The 17,222-nt window shown below is 48.7% G+C and overlaps 1 protein-coding gene across 10 annotated transcripts in view; it reads right to left on the reverse strand.

Annotated features, from left to right (window-relative positions):
• Positions 1 to 17,222, reverse strand: part of CLEC16A (C-type lectin domain containing 16A) — a 202,579-nt gene that overhangs the window by 44,062 nt on the left and 141,295 nt on the right. For 5 of the 10 annotated variants that reach the window (XM_078074799.1, XM_036070341.2, XM_078074802.1 and 2 more), the window contains exons 19-21: positions 10,362 to 10,513; positions 7,753 to 7,957; positions 5,865 to 5,958 (exon numbers count right to left, since the gene is read on the reverse strand). In XM_078074799.1, the coding sequence (XP_077930925.1) occupies positions 5,865 to 5,958; positions 7,753 to 7,957; positions 10,362 to 10,513 (451 nt within the window). Of the gene's footprint in view, positions 1 to 5,864; positions 6,033 to 7,752; positions 7,958 to 10,361; positions 10,514 to 17,222 lie in introns of all 10 variants that reach the window. The other 5 variants (XM_036070365.2, XM_078074800.1, XM_078074798.1 and 2 more) reach the window with 2 other exon arrangements.

Here is a 17,222-nt window from a genome sequence, read left to right on the forward strand (position 1 = left end):
TGCACACTCATAGCAGCGCTGTAAGCGCTCGCCCAAAGGTGAAAACCAGCCATGTGGCCATCAGTGGGTGAAAGAATGGATGAATGAGATGTGGTCCATCCACACAGTGGCTAGCTCTGACACAAGCTACAACGTGGAGGAACCTCGAACATGTGACGCTAAGTGAACGAAGCCAGACACAAAAGGCTACGCGACGTAGGACATACGTGAAACGTCCAGAACGGGTTAAGTCCATCGAGACAGAATACAGAGCAGTGGTTGCTGGGGGCTGGGGAAGGGTGAATGGTGAGCGACCGTTTGATGGGAACAGGCTTTTATTTGGGGGGTGATGAAGGTATTGTGGAACTAGCAGAGGTGGTGGTGGCACAAGACTGCGAATGTACTAAACGCCACTGAACTGTATCTTTTCAAAAGGTTTTATGTGAATTTCACCTCAATTAAACAAATAAAACCAGTTGCTGCACAGAGAGGGCCTGGGGGGTGTCGGGGCCCCCAGCAGAGGCCCCCCTGAGCAGGTATCTAAGCAGAGTCCTGAATGCTGAGAAGGAACCAGCCACATGGAGGGCTCCAAGCAGAAGTCTGGATTAGAATTGGGAAGGGCGGGGGCTGGGGGCTGAGCAAGAGGGACTGTGGAGTTCTGTCCACCTCCATGTCACCATGACCTGCCAGGTGAACACCTGTGAGCAGCCTCTGGGCCAGGAGGAGTCCAGAGTGGGGGTTAAGGCTGCCCTGGGAGGCTGAAGTCCTGGCCCTCTGACTGGAGGCTGCTGCCCACGCCTCACACGCCCCCACCCCTCCACCCCCACCCCCCACCAGGGGCACTTCCAGGAATGGCTTCTGCTCTGGGATGGGCCGGTCCACTTGGGTGTTTATGGAAAGATGCCTCGGTGGTCTAGTTTTGGACACCCCGCCTCCCTTGGCGGATTCTGGCAATCAGCTGTCACCTTGGGTTGTTGGGACAGGTCCCTCGAGGGCACAAACCATGGAAGGCTGCATCTCAAAGGCCAACTCTAGAGCTGGTCGTGCCTGTGCACCTGGACACGCTGTCTGCTGATGACCCAGCCACCCCACCCAGGCATGCACCCAAGCCTCTACCCTCGTGGAGTAGAACTTTCTGCAGGGGAAAGAGCCATGAACATGAAATCAGCCAATACAGAGAATTTGTGATTTCTCTCCAAGCCCAATGGAAAAAGAAAAATACACCGAAGTGGCTAGTCGCCTAAGAGCCCTGATTTATATTCTACTTTAGTATCTCTTCCAAGGAAATGGAAGGTACATTTTCATCAAATATAATCATTTACAGCTTGTAAAGGGGGGACAAACTGCTCTGTGATGGCCACCTGGGCTACAGATGAAACGGAAGATATGTCATAACACAGCTAGTCCCTCTAGCAGTCACCCCGAGGCAGGTGGCCAGAACTGTCTTCCCTACTGGGGATTACCCCCTAGGCGGGGGTGAGGGTCCCACACAGCCTGGAGTTGTGCAGCCGTGTGGCCTCGGGTGAGGGACACAGAGCAAGACCATTCCCAAAGTGGGGGGGGGGGGGCGACAGGGTTGCACTCACGGGCTGTGGATGCCATAGCATCAGAGGCCAATCTAGGCCGTGCTTCTGATGACCCCCTCTGGCCCCACTCTTTGGTTTTTGAAAACTTTCAAGGTGAGGGTGAGGAAATTCATGAGGTGCAACCAACCGAAATCTATCAGGTGAGTGCACTTGCCCGCCCCGGATGCACAACTTGTTCACTCTGGTGACGGAAATGAAGCAGAAGAATGCTTAAGATCTTCTGGGGTCTCCATTCTCTGGTGTCCCTTCCCTAGTCCAAGGGCCACGGACTAAACAACCCGAGGTCTAGGGCTCCAGAGAGAACTTCGTCTTCCTGGTGTTCACGCAGGAAGAAGGCATTAGTGGGATCTGCTCTAAGGCTGTGCAAAGCCCAAGTGTGGGCTCATTCTTCATCCAATAAATACTGAATGAAGGCACAGTGCTAGGTGCTGAGGTACAGCAGTAAACAGGACAGACCAGGTGTCCACAGAAGTGACCTTCTCCGTGTGGAAGAAAGACCGCAGCCTGGTACCCAAACATGTCATCCAGGTAAAGAACTGCAGAGAAAATAAACCAGGCTAATGGGATGGAGGAAGGAGGGGTGGATCAGGAAAGGCCTCTCGGAGGAGGCGGCATGCAGACTGAGGCCTGTGCAGTAGGAAGAGGCAGCCACACATAGATCTGGGGAAGAACATCCAATGAGGAGGCCCTAAAGCAGGAGAGAGGCCAGTGACTTGGAGGAATGGTTCTAAACCATAGTCTGGGGAACCTTGGGGCCCTCCCAGGGTCAGAACTACTCACATAAAAATAATAACAAGAACTACTCACACAAAAATAGTAAGACAGCATTTTCCTTTTACGTTCACTCTCCCAGGAGTATACGGGGGAGCTTTCCAGAGGCCACACAGTGTATGCTATGACAACAGATTGAAAGCAGAAGCAGATGTAGGAGTCCAGCTGCCTTCTATTAAGCCAGATATTACAGAGATTTGCAAAAATATAAAACATGAAGTTTGTGTTTTGTTTTTTTTTTTGCTTTGGAAAACAGTTATTGTTCATTAAAAACTATGTTATTTATATTTACATGTGATAGGTGTATTTTTATTTAAAAAATAAATATGTAAATAGTTAAAGCATTTCTCAGTTTTAATTTGTACTACCTGAAATATTAATAAATACAATCCATATAAACTCTACCTCTTTGGGACCCTCGATACTTTTTCTTAAGGGTCTAAAGGGGATCCTGAAGCCAAAACTTTGAGAAACACTGACTCAGAGGAGCAGCAGGGGCTGGTACGGCTGGGGTATGGGATGGAAGGAAGTGGTGGGGGGGCTGCATCTGAGGGGCCAGCTGGGGCCAATCTCATAACAACCACACAAGACCGAGTGAGAGATTTGGATTTTGTTCCAAGTACAACGGGAAGCTGCTAGAGGGTTGCAGAGAGGGGCATGATGTGATCTGATTTATGTTCTAGAAAGATCCCTCTGGCCAAAGGGAAGAGGTGAGGCTGGATGCCTGAGAACACCGAAGAAGCTCCTGCATGATCTAGGGTGAGGGCTGGTGGCCAGGACAGGGAGAAAAGTTGGGATGTACTCTGGAGGCAGAGGAGGCCAGTGGGGATGGGACGGGAAAGAGGAGGATCAAGGATGATTCCAGATGCTGGGCGGCTGTGGGGCAGGCTACAGAGATAGCAGGTGGTGAGGAAGGGCAGGGCGGGGAGAGCTCCCCTCCCTCTGTCTGAGTCACGCTGAGGCTCACGGATTTCACTTGCTCTCCAATACAGGCCATTTGGGGAAGGCAGCAAAGCCTCTCTCCCCAAGGGCCCAGAGCAGTCACCCTTGGGGGCACAATTGGGGTGAATGGCCCACTCTCCACCCCACAGCTGAGCGGCACTTCCAGGGGCTGTCAGGGGCGAGAGACAGGGAAGGGGCAGATGGCCAGTTTCGGCAGCTACCTTTGCCCTGCCACAGTCTCAAATGGCTCAACCTCAAATACCCCAACCCTGGGACCAGCAACAGGATAGAGGCATTCCAGCTATGCCAGCACCCCTGCCAGGCAGGCCCAGGCCATGGTAGACAGGACCATACCCCCAGCACTGGATGACCTCACTTCTCCCCTGGAGCCCAGGCAGGGTGGGAGAAGTTAGCAATCAGGCATTATAAAGCCTTCTGCAAACAGAGAGATGATTATGCAGATGCCGAAGAATGTGACATTTGGCTCTAACTATTTATTTACACTTGCCTTGTTCCAAAAAGGATGGAACGGAAATAAGGCCTAAGGCCGGGGTTTTTCTCTTAACTTAACCCATTCATTCCCGAGATGAAACCCTAATGACCCTAAAGAAATGATTTCTTAATATAATGTCTGATGTCAGTTATATCTCAATTACAAAAATCACAAGGCAGTGCTTATAGAAATGTTATAAAAATTATAACTGTGTGTAAAAAAAAAAAAAGAACGAATGAAAGAAAAAGGAATGATTTCTTACCAAGCCAATCTTTATTTAACCCAGACTCATGGCCATCATTTATATTTACTTAGCAACCATCCCTACAGAACGTGAAGAAACCTGGACAATTTTTAACAAAGAATCCTCCAGGGGCGCCTGGGTAGCTCAGTCGGTTAAGCATCTGACTCTTGGTTTCGTCTCAGGTCATGATCTTGTGAGATCAAGCCCGGCGGCGTCGGGCTCCAAGCTCAGTGCAGAGTCTGCCTGACATTCTCTCTCCCTCTCTCTCTGCCCCTACCCACCCCTCAAATAAATAATCTTAAAAAAAAAAAAATCGTCCAGACCCTGGAGTAGGCACAAATCATCTCCTATTTCATAGCTGAAAATGGAGGTGGTGCCACAATCGTTCTTATAGACCAAGACTGGTTTCAAGGATGGAAACAGTCACAGACTAGTGGGTGGCAGTGTGAACCGGCACACTTTTCCAGAGCGCACGTTGGGACTACATATGTCAAGAAGAAAAGCCTCCCCTTCGACTCGGCAGACCCACTGCTGAGAATTTATCCCACAGACACTCAAGATTTGCAACAGTTATATCAAGGCCCCAAGGATGTTCTCTATGACACTGGAAGAGCAAAACACTGGAAATGACCCAAATGTCCATCAATGCAACACGATATAAAAGATTTTCTGGTCCAGCCATACAATAAAATACCATACAAGAGTTAATTATTAATTAGCATGAAGTCAATCTATATGCATTGACGTGTAACACTGAATTAAGTGGGGGGAAAAAAGGCAAGGTGCAGAATTACATATATGGTATGACCCCATGTGTAAAAACTGACAAGAAAAAACATACATGGCATAAAATGAACATTTCTAAAATGATAAGCAAGGAACTGGTAACAGTGATTCCTTCTGGGGCAAAGCTGACTCACTTCTCATTTTATCACGTCCTGCTTGGGTTTTAAAATATCATATACTTACAGTATATATATTTCTAAAATAAATTAATGAAATCAAAGAACGAATATAGGATAAATCACAGAGTGGAAGGAAAAGAAGGACCCTGATTTTGGACAGGTCCTTACGGCCGCACTTTAAATCAACAGCTGTTCTTAAATCGATAACTGCTTTCAAACACATTTTGCAACGTATCAATTGAAGTTCGAAACCCCAAACGCTTGCAGGGGACAGCCTGGACAACTTTCAGAAGTTTTGTAATCAAGGGCAAGGTTCTCTTTCGAGGGATCGGGGTGCACATGGATTGACTTAAGGTAGACGCACCAGAACAGGAAGGGGAGAGCCCGCCGGCCCTTTTGGAGAAGCAAGCTGCCCTTGCACTTTCTCTTTGTGTTTCTTTTTTTGGGAGGGGGGTGGTTTCAAGATGAGCATTGGAGAGAGTGGGCAGAGGTGCCCCCAGCTCCCGGATGGAAGACCCTGGCACAGCCCATCGGGAGCTCTCACTTCTTCAGGGGCTCTAAGAGGAACCATGCATACTGTCTCTCTAGTCATCCTACATGGAGAAGGAAACCACTCCCCCACAACCTCATTACTAGCAATCTAAGTATTTCCAAGAAATTTCCAAGAAACTTCTTAGTCTTAATTCTGAGAAGTTCCTCCACATTCCCAGAAAATCTCTGGAAAACCAAACCCAGGCAGCAGAATACCAAAGAGAAAGCCAAGATTTATTTCTAGGGCTTGTGTTTCATCCTGTGCCATACTTTGATGAATCCTAAGAAATGGGTGCTTCCAGCCGAACGGACTCTGAGAGGCGCAGGGAGGCTCGCTCGCACAGGCTCCACAGAGAGCAAGCCCTGGAGCCCCAGGCGGGGACGAGAGGTGGCGCAGGGTCGGGGCGGCTTACCTGGCACCTTGTCCACTGACGCGAACACAGAGCGCTGCACCGTGGGGTCGCTGCTGCCCCGGCGGCACTGGTCGTAGAAACGGAAAGGCAGGTGCTGGGTAGAAGAGGAGGAGCCAAGTCTGAACCCCAGGACTTCGGTCGTCGGCTGGATCGGGAGGTCCAGGAGGGCTACGTTCAAACAACACCGTGGTTCATGCTCATCGCGCGGGCCGCGGGTACAGGTGGTGGGCTCTGGATTGGGGGGGTGGGGGGCAGCACGCGCAGCCAGAGTGGCCGCGGCTCTACCAGGCATATCACTCGGACAGTGCCAAGCAGGCAGCCAGCAGCCTCAGGCTGGGGAGACCCAGGTGACCCCAAAGATTCCGCCTGAGCTCAAAACACAGCTGGTGCCTGGCGAGGGATTCAGAGATGGATGCCGGCCAGTCTCCGCTCTGGATCCTTGGCTTCCGCACGCAAAAGACCCTTGCCAGGCTTCACCACGGGTGTCATTTCAGACCCCAAAGCAAACGGGGCCAATTCTGCCCTGCAAGTTCCCATATGTACGTGCGCATGGGGAAGAGTGTGTGAGGGTGAACCTACCCGTGTGTGTGTGTGTGTGTATTTATGAGCGTGTGCTTATCTGTCACACTTGCCGTCTTCCCTGGCATAAACCAATCTCATGATATAGCAATCTGGAGGAGCTTTTTAAAATCAATTTAAGGAATACCCAAGGCGTTAGTTCGAACAGCCACTTTATGGCATAACTCTCAATTTTCAAATGAAATATCTACCCTTCGTGCCAGCGGTGAGAAATTGCTTTACATTAAAAACAACAACAACAACAACAACAACAACCCTTCTGAAAATAAATCCTCAGAGAAAGGACTGAATGATTTAAGTCACTTTGCACATTACAAAATGCTTCTGTAATGATTTCATAGGCCAAGTTTCAGCTAAGTGAGAAATGAAACAGGGACTGCCTGGGACGCAGGCCTGGGCAAATCAATAGGGCAGGCACGGCAAAGAACCGAATCTGGCATGTTCAGAGGACCCAGCCCACCAAGTGTTTATTTTTCGGTAATCCCTTTAGAAGGCGCCCCTCCTCCCCAAGCCGGCTGGAAATCCTCCCAGCAACCACACCAGAATGACCATCGGTGCTTGGACTGAAAGGCGTTGGTGTCTGGAGAAAGACTATTTATAATTTGAGCAGCTAGATAGAATGCCTTTCCCTGAGGGAATGCCGTGCTGTCAGCCCTGATGAATGGAACGCCCTCGTTTTAGTGCCTTGATTTCTAAGAAAGCTCGAGCCTTCCTGCAAGGGGCAGCATTAGGCCTCCTCACAAATTCACCACAGTGCCTGTGACGCGTACACCGACTTCCGAGTTTAGTGCTGGGTCATCGTGGCCCCCTCACCAAGCAGGGCTGCCTCTCACGAGAGCTGGAGGGAGAGGGGGAAGGGATGAGCTTTAGAGTCAGAAGTTCTGCATTTGGGTTCTGCCAACTCGCTGCTTGTGTGACTCGGGGCAAGTCACTGAGCCTCAGTTTACTCTTCGGAGAAATGGGCAAAACAGACCCTACTAATCTTAAGGTTAAGGATCAAAGGTAGAAGAGGAATGTCCAAGCATTTTTAAGTATAAGCTAGAAGACTCCTGTGTGCCGGAGAACAGCTGTCCCACACGGACACCTGACTGCTCATGGCCTCTTGCTTGGTTAGGGAGGATTCTCCTTCCCTTCCATGTAGCCCTAGAAACTCTCTAGAAATCGAACACCTGGGGAATGAGGAATTCTGAGCAGATTCTCTGTCCTTTCACCAGAACACAATGAACTCCTAAACCATAGGTGTCCTTTTCTAGAGGTCCATGTGAGAGCCCGAGGGCTCCAAGGACAGCTGCCAGAGCTGGCCACTCACCGGCTATCCTCTGCATCTTCATGCGCCTCGCCTGGATGCGGCCCTTGGCCAGGCGCTGCTTGGCAATGATGCAGCGGATGTGGTCCGAGAACACGAAGGTGGCCTGGAGAATCGGGAAGGGCTTGGAGTGGGGGCTGGACGCAGGCTTGTGGATGGTGATGTTCAGGGCGCGGCTGTCATCTTCCACGCCGGTCACCTGCATGTCCTATAGAAGAGGCCAAAGAAAGGGTGGTTGTGAGGTTTAGGAGGAGGGCAGCGGCTTGGAAGCTGTGGGGTCTACATCTTATCAAGAAAGGAGTTCCCCAGGGCGCCTGGGTGGCTCAGTTGGTAAAGCGACTGCCTTCGGCTCAGGTCATGATCTGGAGTCCCAGGATCGAGTCCCGCATCGGGCTCCCTGCTCAGCGGAGAGTCTGCTTCTCCCTCTGACCCTCCCCCCTCTCGTGTGTTCTCTCTCTCAAATAAAAAAATAAAATCTTTAAAAAAAAAAAAAAAGGAGTTCCCCAAATTCACCTTGGCTTTTGCTCTGAAGGAGCAGCCTCCCAAGCCTGAGTCAAGCATGGGCCCACACCAGACCAGGCCTCTCGGAGAGGACAGGCAAAGGGAGTCCATGCTGGCTGTGAGGGCTGGGACCCTACTCACGAGGACCTGAGTAAGCTAGTGAATAAATGGGTGCCCCAGCCTCATCAAGGGGCCATGGGGGCTCAAACAGTCAGACTCCAGCAGTTCTGACTTCTGAGAAATGACAGATAACAAACCAAAATGCCTATAGCCATCTGATGTGATCTTAGATATATTCACGCATCTACTGACCAGCTTCTTCCTGGCTTCTCTTAAGGGGGCATCCCTGGCACCCATTTGTATGTGTCTGAAGAATTTCTGGTCCCTAAAGGAAAATGCTAGCCCCGAGAAAGGGATAGGGAGGACCATTTATCAGGCACATGAAGAAAGCTGCATTTCAAAGGTGCAGAAGAAAGCCCGCGCACAGCAAGTGTGCTAAGGACGGATCCCCTCTAAAACCTCAGAGTGGATTCTGTGCAAAGAATCTGCTTCCCACAAAAGTTTGAGGTGACGCAGGATAAAGGCCTGAAACAGGAGGCAGACGCGAAAGTCGGACGTGCTACAGGAGCTGGGGAAAATGCTAAGAGCCTCCCCAAGTGAGATGGCTGCTGTTTGTAGGCGTTAAATCTGGCACAGACTCTTTGGAAAGAAAATCTGCCTCAGAATGTTGCGGTGGGGGATTAGATGAGATATTACACATTTAAAGCGGAGAACCTGGCACACAGAAATGGCCTGACAAATAAATAGTAACTACTGGAAGGCGACCAAAAGGAAAGGTTTATGTGCCTTTCATTGTCTGATGGAGGACATGTATTAATCCTTCGAGGGAGAAAAACACTTTCCTGACACTAAATTCTAAAGGAAATTGATCCTAACTCTAGATAAATAAGAAGCACTAAGTCATCTAATGGACAACCTCTTACACGGGAGTCCTTTTTTTAAGTGAAAGATTTTTCATATAGTTTCTCACATCACCCTCTGTAAAAGACATTTTTTAAGTGGAAAGATCTGGAAAAAGAGGAGGTTGGGGAAATAGCATCTTCAAACACGTGGGCGGCTCCCTAAGAGAGTGGGATGCTGCCAGAAGGTCACACTGTGCAGAGGTGGACATGGGTCGGCCTAAGCAAGACCTTGCCAGCAACCAGAGACCACCCAGCAAGGAAATGGGCTGCCTCAGAGCAGGGCATGCCTCAGGCCGGGGAGAGTTGACTGGACGCTCAGGGACTGGGGGTCCTGACAGGGGACAGGAGCTGGAAGGCTGTCTTCAGCACTTCTGGTTCTTCACTCCCTTCAGTTGATGAGCTGGCCTAAGTCACCCATCAGGCAGCCACACATTGAGAAAACCCAAGTCCCAACTTGGTGTTTGGCAGTTTAGAGCCCATCTCTGCTTTCTAGAAAGGGGGTGAGGACAAGGGGACTCTCGTGCATTGCCGGTAGCAACAATCACTTGAGAGAGGAATTTGGCAGCATCTATGAACACCAAAAATAGGCACACCCCAACTTCTTGATAGCCGCCGAGGGAAACCCTTGCTCAGGAAGGAAGGACGGTTCTGTTCACGGCAGCACTGTTTGTAAATGGCCACAGCCACAGGGAACTAGCTAACTATGCCTTGTATGGTCACGCAGCAGTTAAAAGAATACTAGTAAGTCTGCATATACTAACATGGTCAGCTCTAAGACACCTATTGAATGAAAAAAGAAGAGTTTAGAACACGTTCAGTGTGACATCATAAAACACACACATACACCCCCTCTCAAGTATGTGTATACAATGTTTATAAAGAGTACATGTAGTTGTATTTATATGTGTATTTGGCAGAGCACCGGCTCTGGAAGGACCCTACTGACAATGCAGGAGAAAGTTTAAGAATTGAGGGTTTGGGTCAAAGAATACTTGACCCTTGTCTGTGCAGTATCTCAACTTTTTTTCAATGACAGTCTGTTCACGTATTCCTTGTATCCTCAGAAATTAACTGTAGAGATGATTCTTGTGTGTGTGTATGTTCGTACAGCCAATCAAGAAGAGCTTCCAGAGTCCTCAGCCGTGATACCTGCAGGAGGCCTGCAAACTTGACGACGCCCCAGCCAAGCCTGGACACGTCGGGCTCCACTAAGCTCATCTGGTAAATATCGACAGCCAGGAAGCGCTGGACCATGCCGCCGTCCTTGGTGATCACGGTGCACGCGATCAGGTCGCTGTTGTCTGGGGAGAGGGAGAACAAAATGAGGCGCAGTCTGGTGGCCCAGCCTGATGGAGACAGGCTCACAGGCGGACTTGCGTTCTGGTGGGCAGCAGAGTTTGGTCAGAGCCGAGGCTCGGAGTCGCATACCCCTGGGACTGAGTCCCTCCTCTGAGTCATACTGGGCAACTTTTTTTTTTTTTTTGGTAACCTTTCTGGGTTTCACATTCCTCATCTGGTAAATGGGGATAATGCCCACCCCTCTCAAAATGATAACTGAATGAAGTACATAAAGCATTAGTACATTTACTGCACATGAGGCGCTCAAACTGTAGCTAAAAAACCAACAAACGGAGAATCCCTGTTAACATTTCAGTGCTTCCTTGCAGACAAATGGCGGTTGACAGTTGTGGTGGTATTTGCCTAAATTAAGCGAAGACAGGAAAACAAGAGTCCCCTGCTTGGTTATATAACCATCAAGCTTCCAATCTTGTGTCTGGCACCTTAGATCCGAGCTTTGCACTAGATGGTGTGTGATCCTGGGCAAGGCATTTGGCCCCCATGAACCACAGTTTTCCATCTGTAAAATGGGAATAATCTCCCTTCTCTTGAGATGTTTGGTACTTTAAATGAGAACAGATTGGTAAAGCATTTAACATAGAATCCTTATTGTAATCCTTCTCTTACTTGGAAATTATCCCCACATTCGATATCTAATTTAGTGCCTATCCTTGATGGCTTTGACATCACCAGAGTAACACAGGACCATGTCTGTAATCTATGGTCTGCTTTGTATTTCCTCCAATGGAATCCTCTGCCCCATGTTTGGGAAAAAAAAAAAAAAAAAAAAAAAGCCAAAACAGGAAACAACCTAAATGTCCCCAAATAGGGGAAAAAGTTATGATTTTTTTCCCCCATCACATGCAAAATTATATACCCATTTAAAAAATATGTTTAACCAAACTGTGAACAGTGGTTGCCTATGGAAAGGGAAGTGAGAATTGATGGCGGGAGTGCATGTATGGGGTGGGGGTATCAATGGGAGAACTTAAATGTTTGTACCATATACCACTGTATTCCTTGAAATTATTTTACAATGAGAAGGTACTCAAGATGTACTTTTGAAGTACATATTAAAAGCCAGGGGTGCCTGGCTGGATCAGTCAGTACAGCATGTGACTCTTGATCTCAGGGCTTTAAGTTCGAGCCCCATGTTGGGTGTAGAGATTACTTAAAAATAAAATCTTTTAGGGCGACCTGGGTGGCGCAGTTGGTTAAAGAGCCGACTCTTGATTTTGGCTCAGGTCATGATCTCAGGGTCCTGGGATAAAGCCCCGTGTTGGGCTCCGTGCTCAGCAGGGAGTCTGCTTAAAGATTCTCTCCCTCTGCCCCTCCCCACTCAAGTGTGTTTTCTCTTTCTCTAAAATAAGTAAATCTTTTTAAAAAAATGCAACACATATTAAAAACCCAAGTTCAATCCTATTTACAAATAACAGCAATGACATTGGAAAAGACATTAAAATTTGAAATGAAGGATAAAAGCTGTATTATTGTGATTCTGCTATGTTAAAAACAAAAAAAAAGTATCCCTACAAAGAAAATACAAGTGCAGAAACTAAAACTGAAACATTAGAAGAACTTTCTGATTAGAAGAACGGTACGTGGGCTTTTTTTTTGAAGCAGCTTTACTGAGTTATAATTTATATACCATAAAATGCACCCATTTTTAAGTGTACAGTTGGAGTTTTAGCAAATTTACAGCTGTGCATCACTGCATTCCAGCTGTGGGACACCTGTGTCACCCCAGTGAGTTCTGTCGAGAGCGCTGTAACCAAGTATTTGACTTAAATGTATTGGTGGTGAGTGGGTCGGGGAGAGGAGGGAAGGTAACACAGACAGTAGAAATCCTGGCCCCAAACGCAGGTGATGACAAACCTGGGCTCAGGTATTCCCCAAGGATGCCCCCCCCGCCCCATTTTTACTTTTCCTTCAGATCTACAGAGGATAGGTAAGTCTCCTCTCTCGGCACCACCTCCCCAAATACAGCTCAGTTTAATGCTCTGAAGGCTAATCTGTTTGGGATTGTGGCTTCATGGGGATGTCTTCTGGTGTACCCTCTGGGCTTTTAATAAAGCTTCATGCTCCTGTGTGTTCTCCCCGGGGCAAGCCCGCCTAGGACGGCGAGCAGCCCCGTGGCAAACACCAGCACCAGGCAGGATTAACTCTCTGCGTGGTGCTTTCTTCTTACTCTGTGGCAGGAATGTTCCTCCCTTTCCCAATGACCCAGCCAAGGACCTTAAAAGATTTCTAAAAATGATGTCATCCAGAATGTCTGGTGAGTACCTTACTGGAAGACAGGTAACACTCTGTATTCAGAAGTAAAGCCAGCCTCTTCACTTTTACCAGCATGTTCTCTGGGGCACATGGTTTATTCTCTTTACTCAGTACTTAAAACGTTTTCCTCAATGACAATCTTTTATCTTTTTAAATAGAAAACAAAACTATAATGGATGCTTTTTCTTTCCTTTTTCCATTTCTCTCCCCCGCTCCTCACCTTCCCCTCTCTAAGCAGGCCTCCTAGGATTTCTTCTCTCTTCCCATTCATAGAAGATATGCCCCTGAGGGTGTGACCAGGGAAGGCAGGGAGGCCATGGGTGTAGATGTCAATGGGGTTTGTAGGTAGGCAACCCCCTCATAAAGCCCGGGGACCTTAAAGGCTTCAGGGGGGGAAAGAAGACCCACCATCTCCACCAAGAACAAAAAAGGAAGGACAAAACCCCAAAGCAGACCAACTTTCAGAAATGCAATTGAGAATCAAACCCCCATGAGGGATTTCATAAGAAAACGAAAATGCAAGCGTACCCAGGGAGCAGTCCCCAGGGAGCAGGGAGGGGAGCTTTTCAGAAGCTTTGGGGCAGTTGCGGGGGGAGGAGGGGAGAAAGGAGGCTTCCTCCTGGGAGACCAGGGAATTGTCCTAGGCACTGTCCTAGGGAATGCTGGGCGGGGGGGGGGGGGGGGGGGGTGCTCATCTGTGGGCCTCTCGGTGTCATCTCTGGGGAACTCTTTCCCCACCTCAGCCCTCAGCTGCTCCCACGCTGGCTATGGACATTCCCTGTGTCTGCTCATCTCTGGACGGCCATAGTGTCTTGGGTGGAGGAGGACCCAAGGGAGAGCTGCTGAACAGAACCCAGTCCCACCCACAGTCTAGTGCTATGCCAGGAGCCCTGAATTTCGCTCCAAGACAGAGGAGCCAGGCCAGTGCTGAGGTACCAGGAGGGACGTGGGGACAAGGGGAGGACTTCCACGGTGTGAGGGTCTCATGAGCCTCCCTGCCTGACTCCCAGGAGTGGCCTGTGGCCTGCACACTGGCACTGCCCAGATCCCGCTGCCCATCCGAATCTGCAGGGTCCCTCCCCCATCAACTTCACTTCAAAAGGGGTAGGGCCTAGGATTCTCGTTTAAAAATTTACAGAAAATTGTCAGAAGACAATATAGGAGAATATCCATGTGCTCTTAGGGGCAGGGAAGGGTTTCTTTAAAAAGAAGTAAGAATCAACACATACAAAAAAATAAACACGAGACTGGGAAACTGATTACATCAAAATTGAAACTTAATGCATATATAACAAATGACTTTACAGACTCAGTGAAATAATTGGAAAATATCTCTAAGAGCCAAAGATCTCGCAGTAAATGTGAAGGACTCCCACAGGCCATTCACAGATAAGAGAATGGAGACAGCCAATGAACACACACGAAGGTGCTCAACCTCCGAGGAAACAGGAAAAAATTTAAACAAGATCTCAACCTTCTACCCGTCGACTGGGAAAAAGAAAGGTGTTGGTGAGGACACAAAGAAGCCGACATTCTCAAACACTGCTGGTAGGCGAATAAGCTAACATAGCCACTTTGAAGGGTACATTAGCATTGTTTATTTAAACTGAAACTTTCACACCACATGACCTGGCAAGTGTAGTTATGTTCCCAAGAAAACACACACAAGGGCCAAGAGACGTGAACAAGGATGTTGACAGCAGGATTTGGGTCTACAGTGACCCAAATCTCCCACAACAAGGGAAAGCCTAAAACAAAACAAAACAAAACAAAAACGCACATGTCCATTCAGTGCAAAACCAGCGACAACAAGGAATGACTTAGATCTCCGGCTATTCCAACACGGTGAAGCCTCAAGGATATACTGCGGAGTGGAAAAAGCAAGCTGCAGTATGACATGTGCAGCAGAATGCAATTTGTATAAAATCAAGCCTCACAGAACCAGGCTGCCTATTTTCTACGGGTTCCTGCATGTGGGTGTAAAAGAGAAAGTTAAGAAAATGTCTGGCAGGGTACATGGTGATCGCCTTTTTGGAGGAGATGAGGTGGGATTAAAGGTGGGGGGGTCAAGGTCATGAGAGTTTAAATGCAATGTTCTGATTTTTCAAAGGAAAAGGAGGTGTGTTATCTGTGCACTTACGATTAAACAAAGAGAAAAGTGAATCTCTTTCCACACTCCTACACAAAGGGCCTCAGGTCCTTCTGGGGCCCAGCAGGGCTGAGCTGTCGGCCAGCCGGCTCTGCCTGATCTGGAAGGCGGTGGCCATCTTCACGAACAGCGTGACGGCGGGAAGCTGGGTCTCTCCAACAGTACCTCTTGGTACACAGGCATGCACATTTCCAAACTGGCCAGACGTGTGTGAGCTGAAAAGCTCTGGCAGCAGGTTCAGCAGACCTGTGGGGGTCAGGCATTGTCCTAGGGAGCCTGACTGAGAAGAGCGGGGCTTGGACCTACCTCAGGGGCCTCGGGCCACACGACACCGTGAAGACCAAGTCTCCACACCCTACAGGCAGAGCGATGGGATGTTTCCATCACACCCCAGGACCCCGGAGGTGTGGCATGCCTCCCAGCGGAGCCTCACTACAAGGAGAGAGGACACGTCCCTCCTACTCCCCCAGCACTGCCTTTTGTGTCATTTATTTGAAAGGGAGAAGATTTGCCATTTTATTTTATTTGAAAGTATTTAGATTGTCATTCTCTTTGAATGCACAACACATTCCTATGCTCCCATTTAAGAAGGTGTGACATTTTTTACAGTGGGTGATAAGTCTCCCCTGTCGTCCCCGCCAGAGGCAACTACCATCCAGTTTCTCGGCATCCATCCCCTGTGCATTTCTAGGTGGAGCTATGTTCTCCCCGCCTTGCCTATCAACAAAGGGTAGCATGCCACCTGCTCTGCCTTGTGCTTTTTTGCCACCTAACCGTGCGTCTTGGTGACACATGTGCACACAGACCTGCCTCACTCTTGGTCACAGCTGCACTCTCTCCCACTGGAGGATGACTCTCAGCAACTGAACAGCTCCCCAGCTGAGGGCTACTCAGGTTAAGCTTTTGCTGCAAGAGACAAAGGAACCACCTTGTTTGTACACGCATGTGAGAGTAAATCTATGGCAGCAAAGTAGGGCTTGTGCTACCTTCTTCTCTTGAAAGCACTCATGTTTTGCTAAAATAAATTTATTTTAAAAGAAAATGTCGGGGGCGCCTGGGTGGCTCAGTCGTTAAGTGTCTGCCTTCGGCTCAGGTCATGATCCCAGGGTCCTGGGATCGGGTCCCACATCGGGCTCCCTGTTCCGCGGGAAGCCTGCCTCTCCCTTTCCAATCCCCCCACCCCTGGCTTGTGTTCCCTCTCTTGCTGTCTCTCTCTCTCTGTCAAAATAAATAAATAAAATCTTTAAAAAAAAAAAAAAAGAAAATGTCGTATCATGACCATGAATGAAAAACCAGAATTATTTACTATTAATAAAACAACCACGAAAACAGATTAAGACCCTTTCTGTTTTTAAACTGTAGCTGAAAGCGGACTCTTTTGATAAAAAGAGAGAACCAAGAGTTAGAGAAGTTCTAAGACAAACCAGAGCCAATCTGAGGCCTCCCTGATGTAATCGAAAGGATCAGAGAGGCACTGAAATGGGTTTTCTTATGGACCACTCTTTCCAAAGATGGCCAGAGCAGTATCTCCCGCCTTACGCGCTCTTCCCATCAAGTGCTGGGGTCCTATCTCCTGGAACCTTGGTGGGCCTCTGTGATTGCCTGGACTAATGGAGTATAGTCGATGTGATCCTATGTGGTTTCCGAGGCAAGGTCACCAAATGCTCTTGGAACCAACACCCACCATGCCGTACGGAAGCCCAAGGAGCCATGGAGACATGCGCAGGGACGAAGCAAGACCTCAGGCCCAACTTGCCAGCCCCCAGTTGATGCCACGTGGAGCAGAGATGTGCTGCCGCCGCCGCGCCCCACTGGGCAAATTAATAGATCTGTGAGCAAAATGAATGACTCTAGATGTTCTCAGGCACTACATTTTAGGGTGGTTACTCAGTGGCTGAGAACTGCAAAAGTGATTGTTGCAATTCACTGTATTTTAGTGCTGTATCCAGGCACACCTGAAATGTTAAATTCTTCCAGCACCACCACGTCATGGAAGACTAATCTGGAGAAAGAGCTCAGGGCTGGCCATCTGGAATGCAGAAAAGGTTCTCCAGCGTTTCGTGGGAAGAAGGGAAAGGAAAGGCAGCCATTTTCCAACAACAGGTGAAGGCGTTGACAGAGAGGAGGAGAAAAGGAACAAGCATGAAGGAGCCACCTTACCATGAAGTGCAGACTCGCGAAAAGCATCCTGGGCTTGCAGCCATGGGACCTGGGTTTAAATTCCAGCTCTGGCACTAACAACGTTGTGA

This window comes from Halichoerus grypus, chromosome 6 (assembly GCF_964656455.1).
Source record: "Halichoerus grypus chromosome 6, mHalGry1.hap1.1, whole genome shotgun sequence".
Lineage (NCBI taxonomy): Eukaryota > Metazoa > Chordata > Mammalia > Carnivora > Phocidae > Halichoerus > Halichoerus grypus.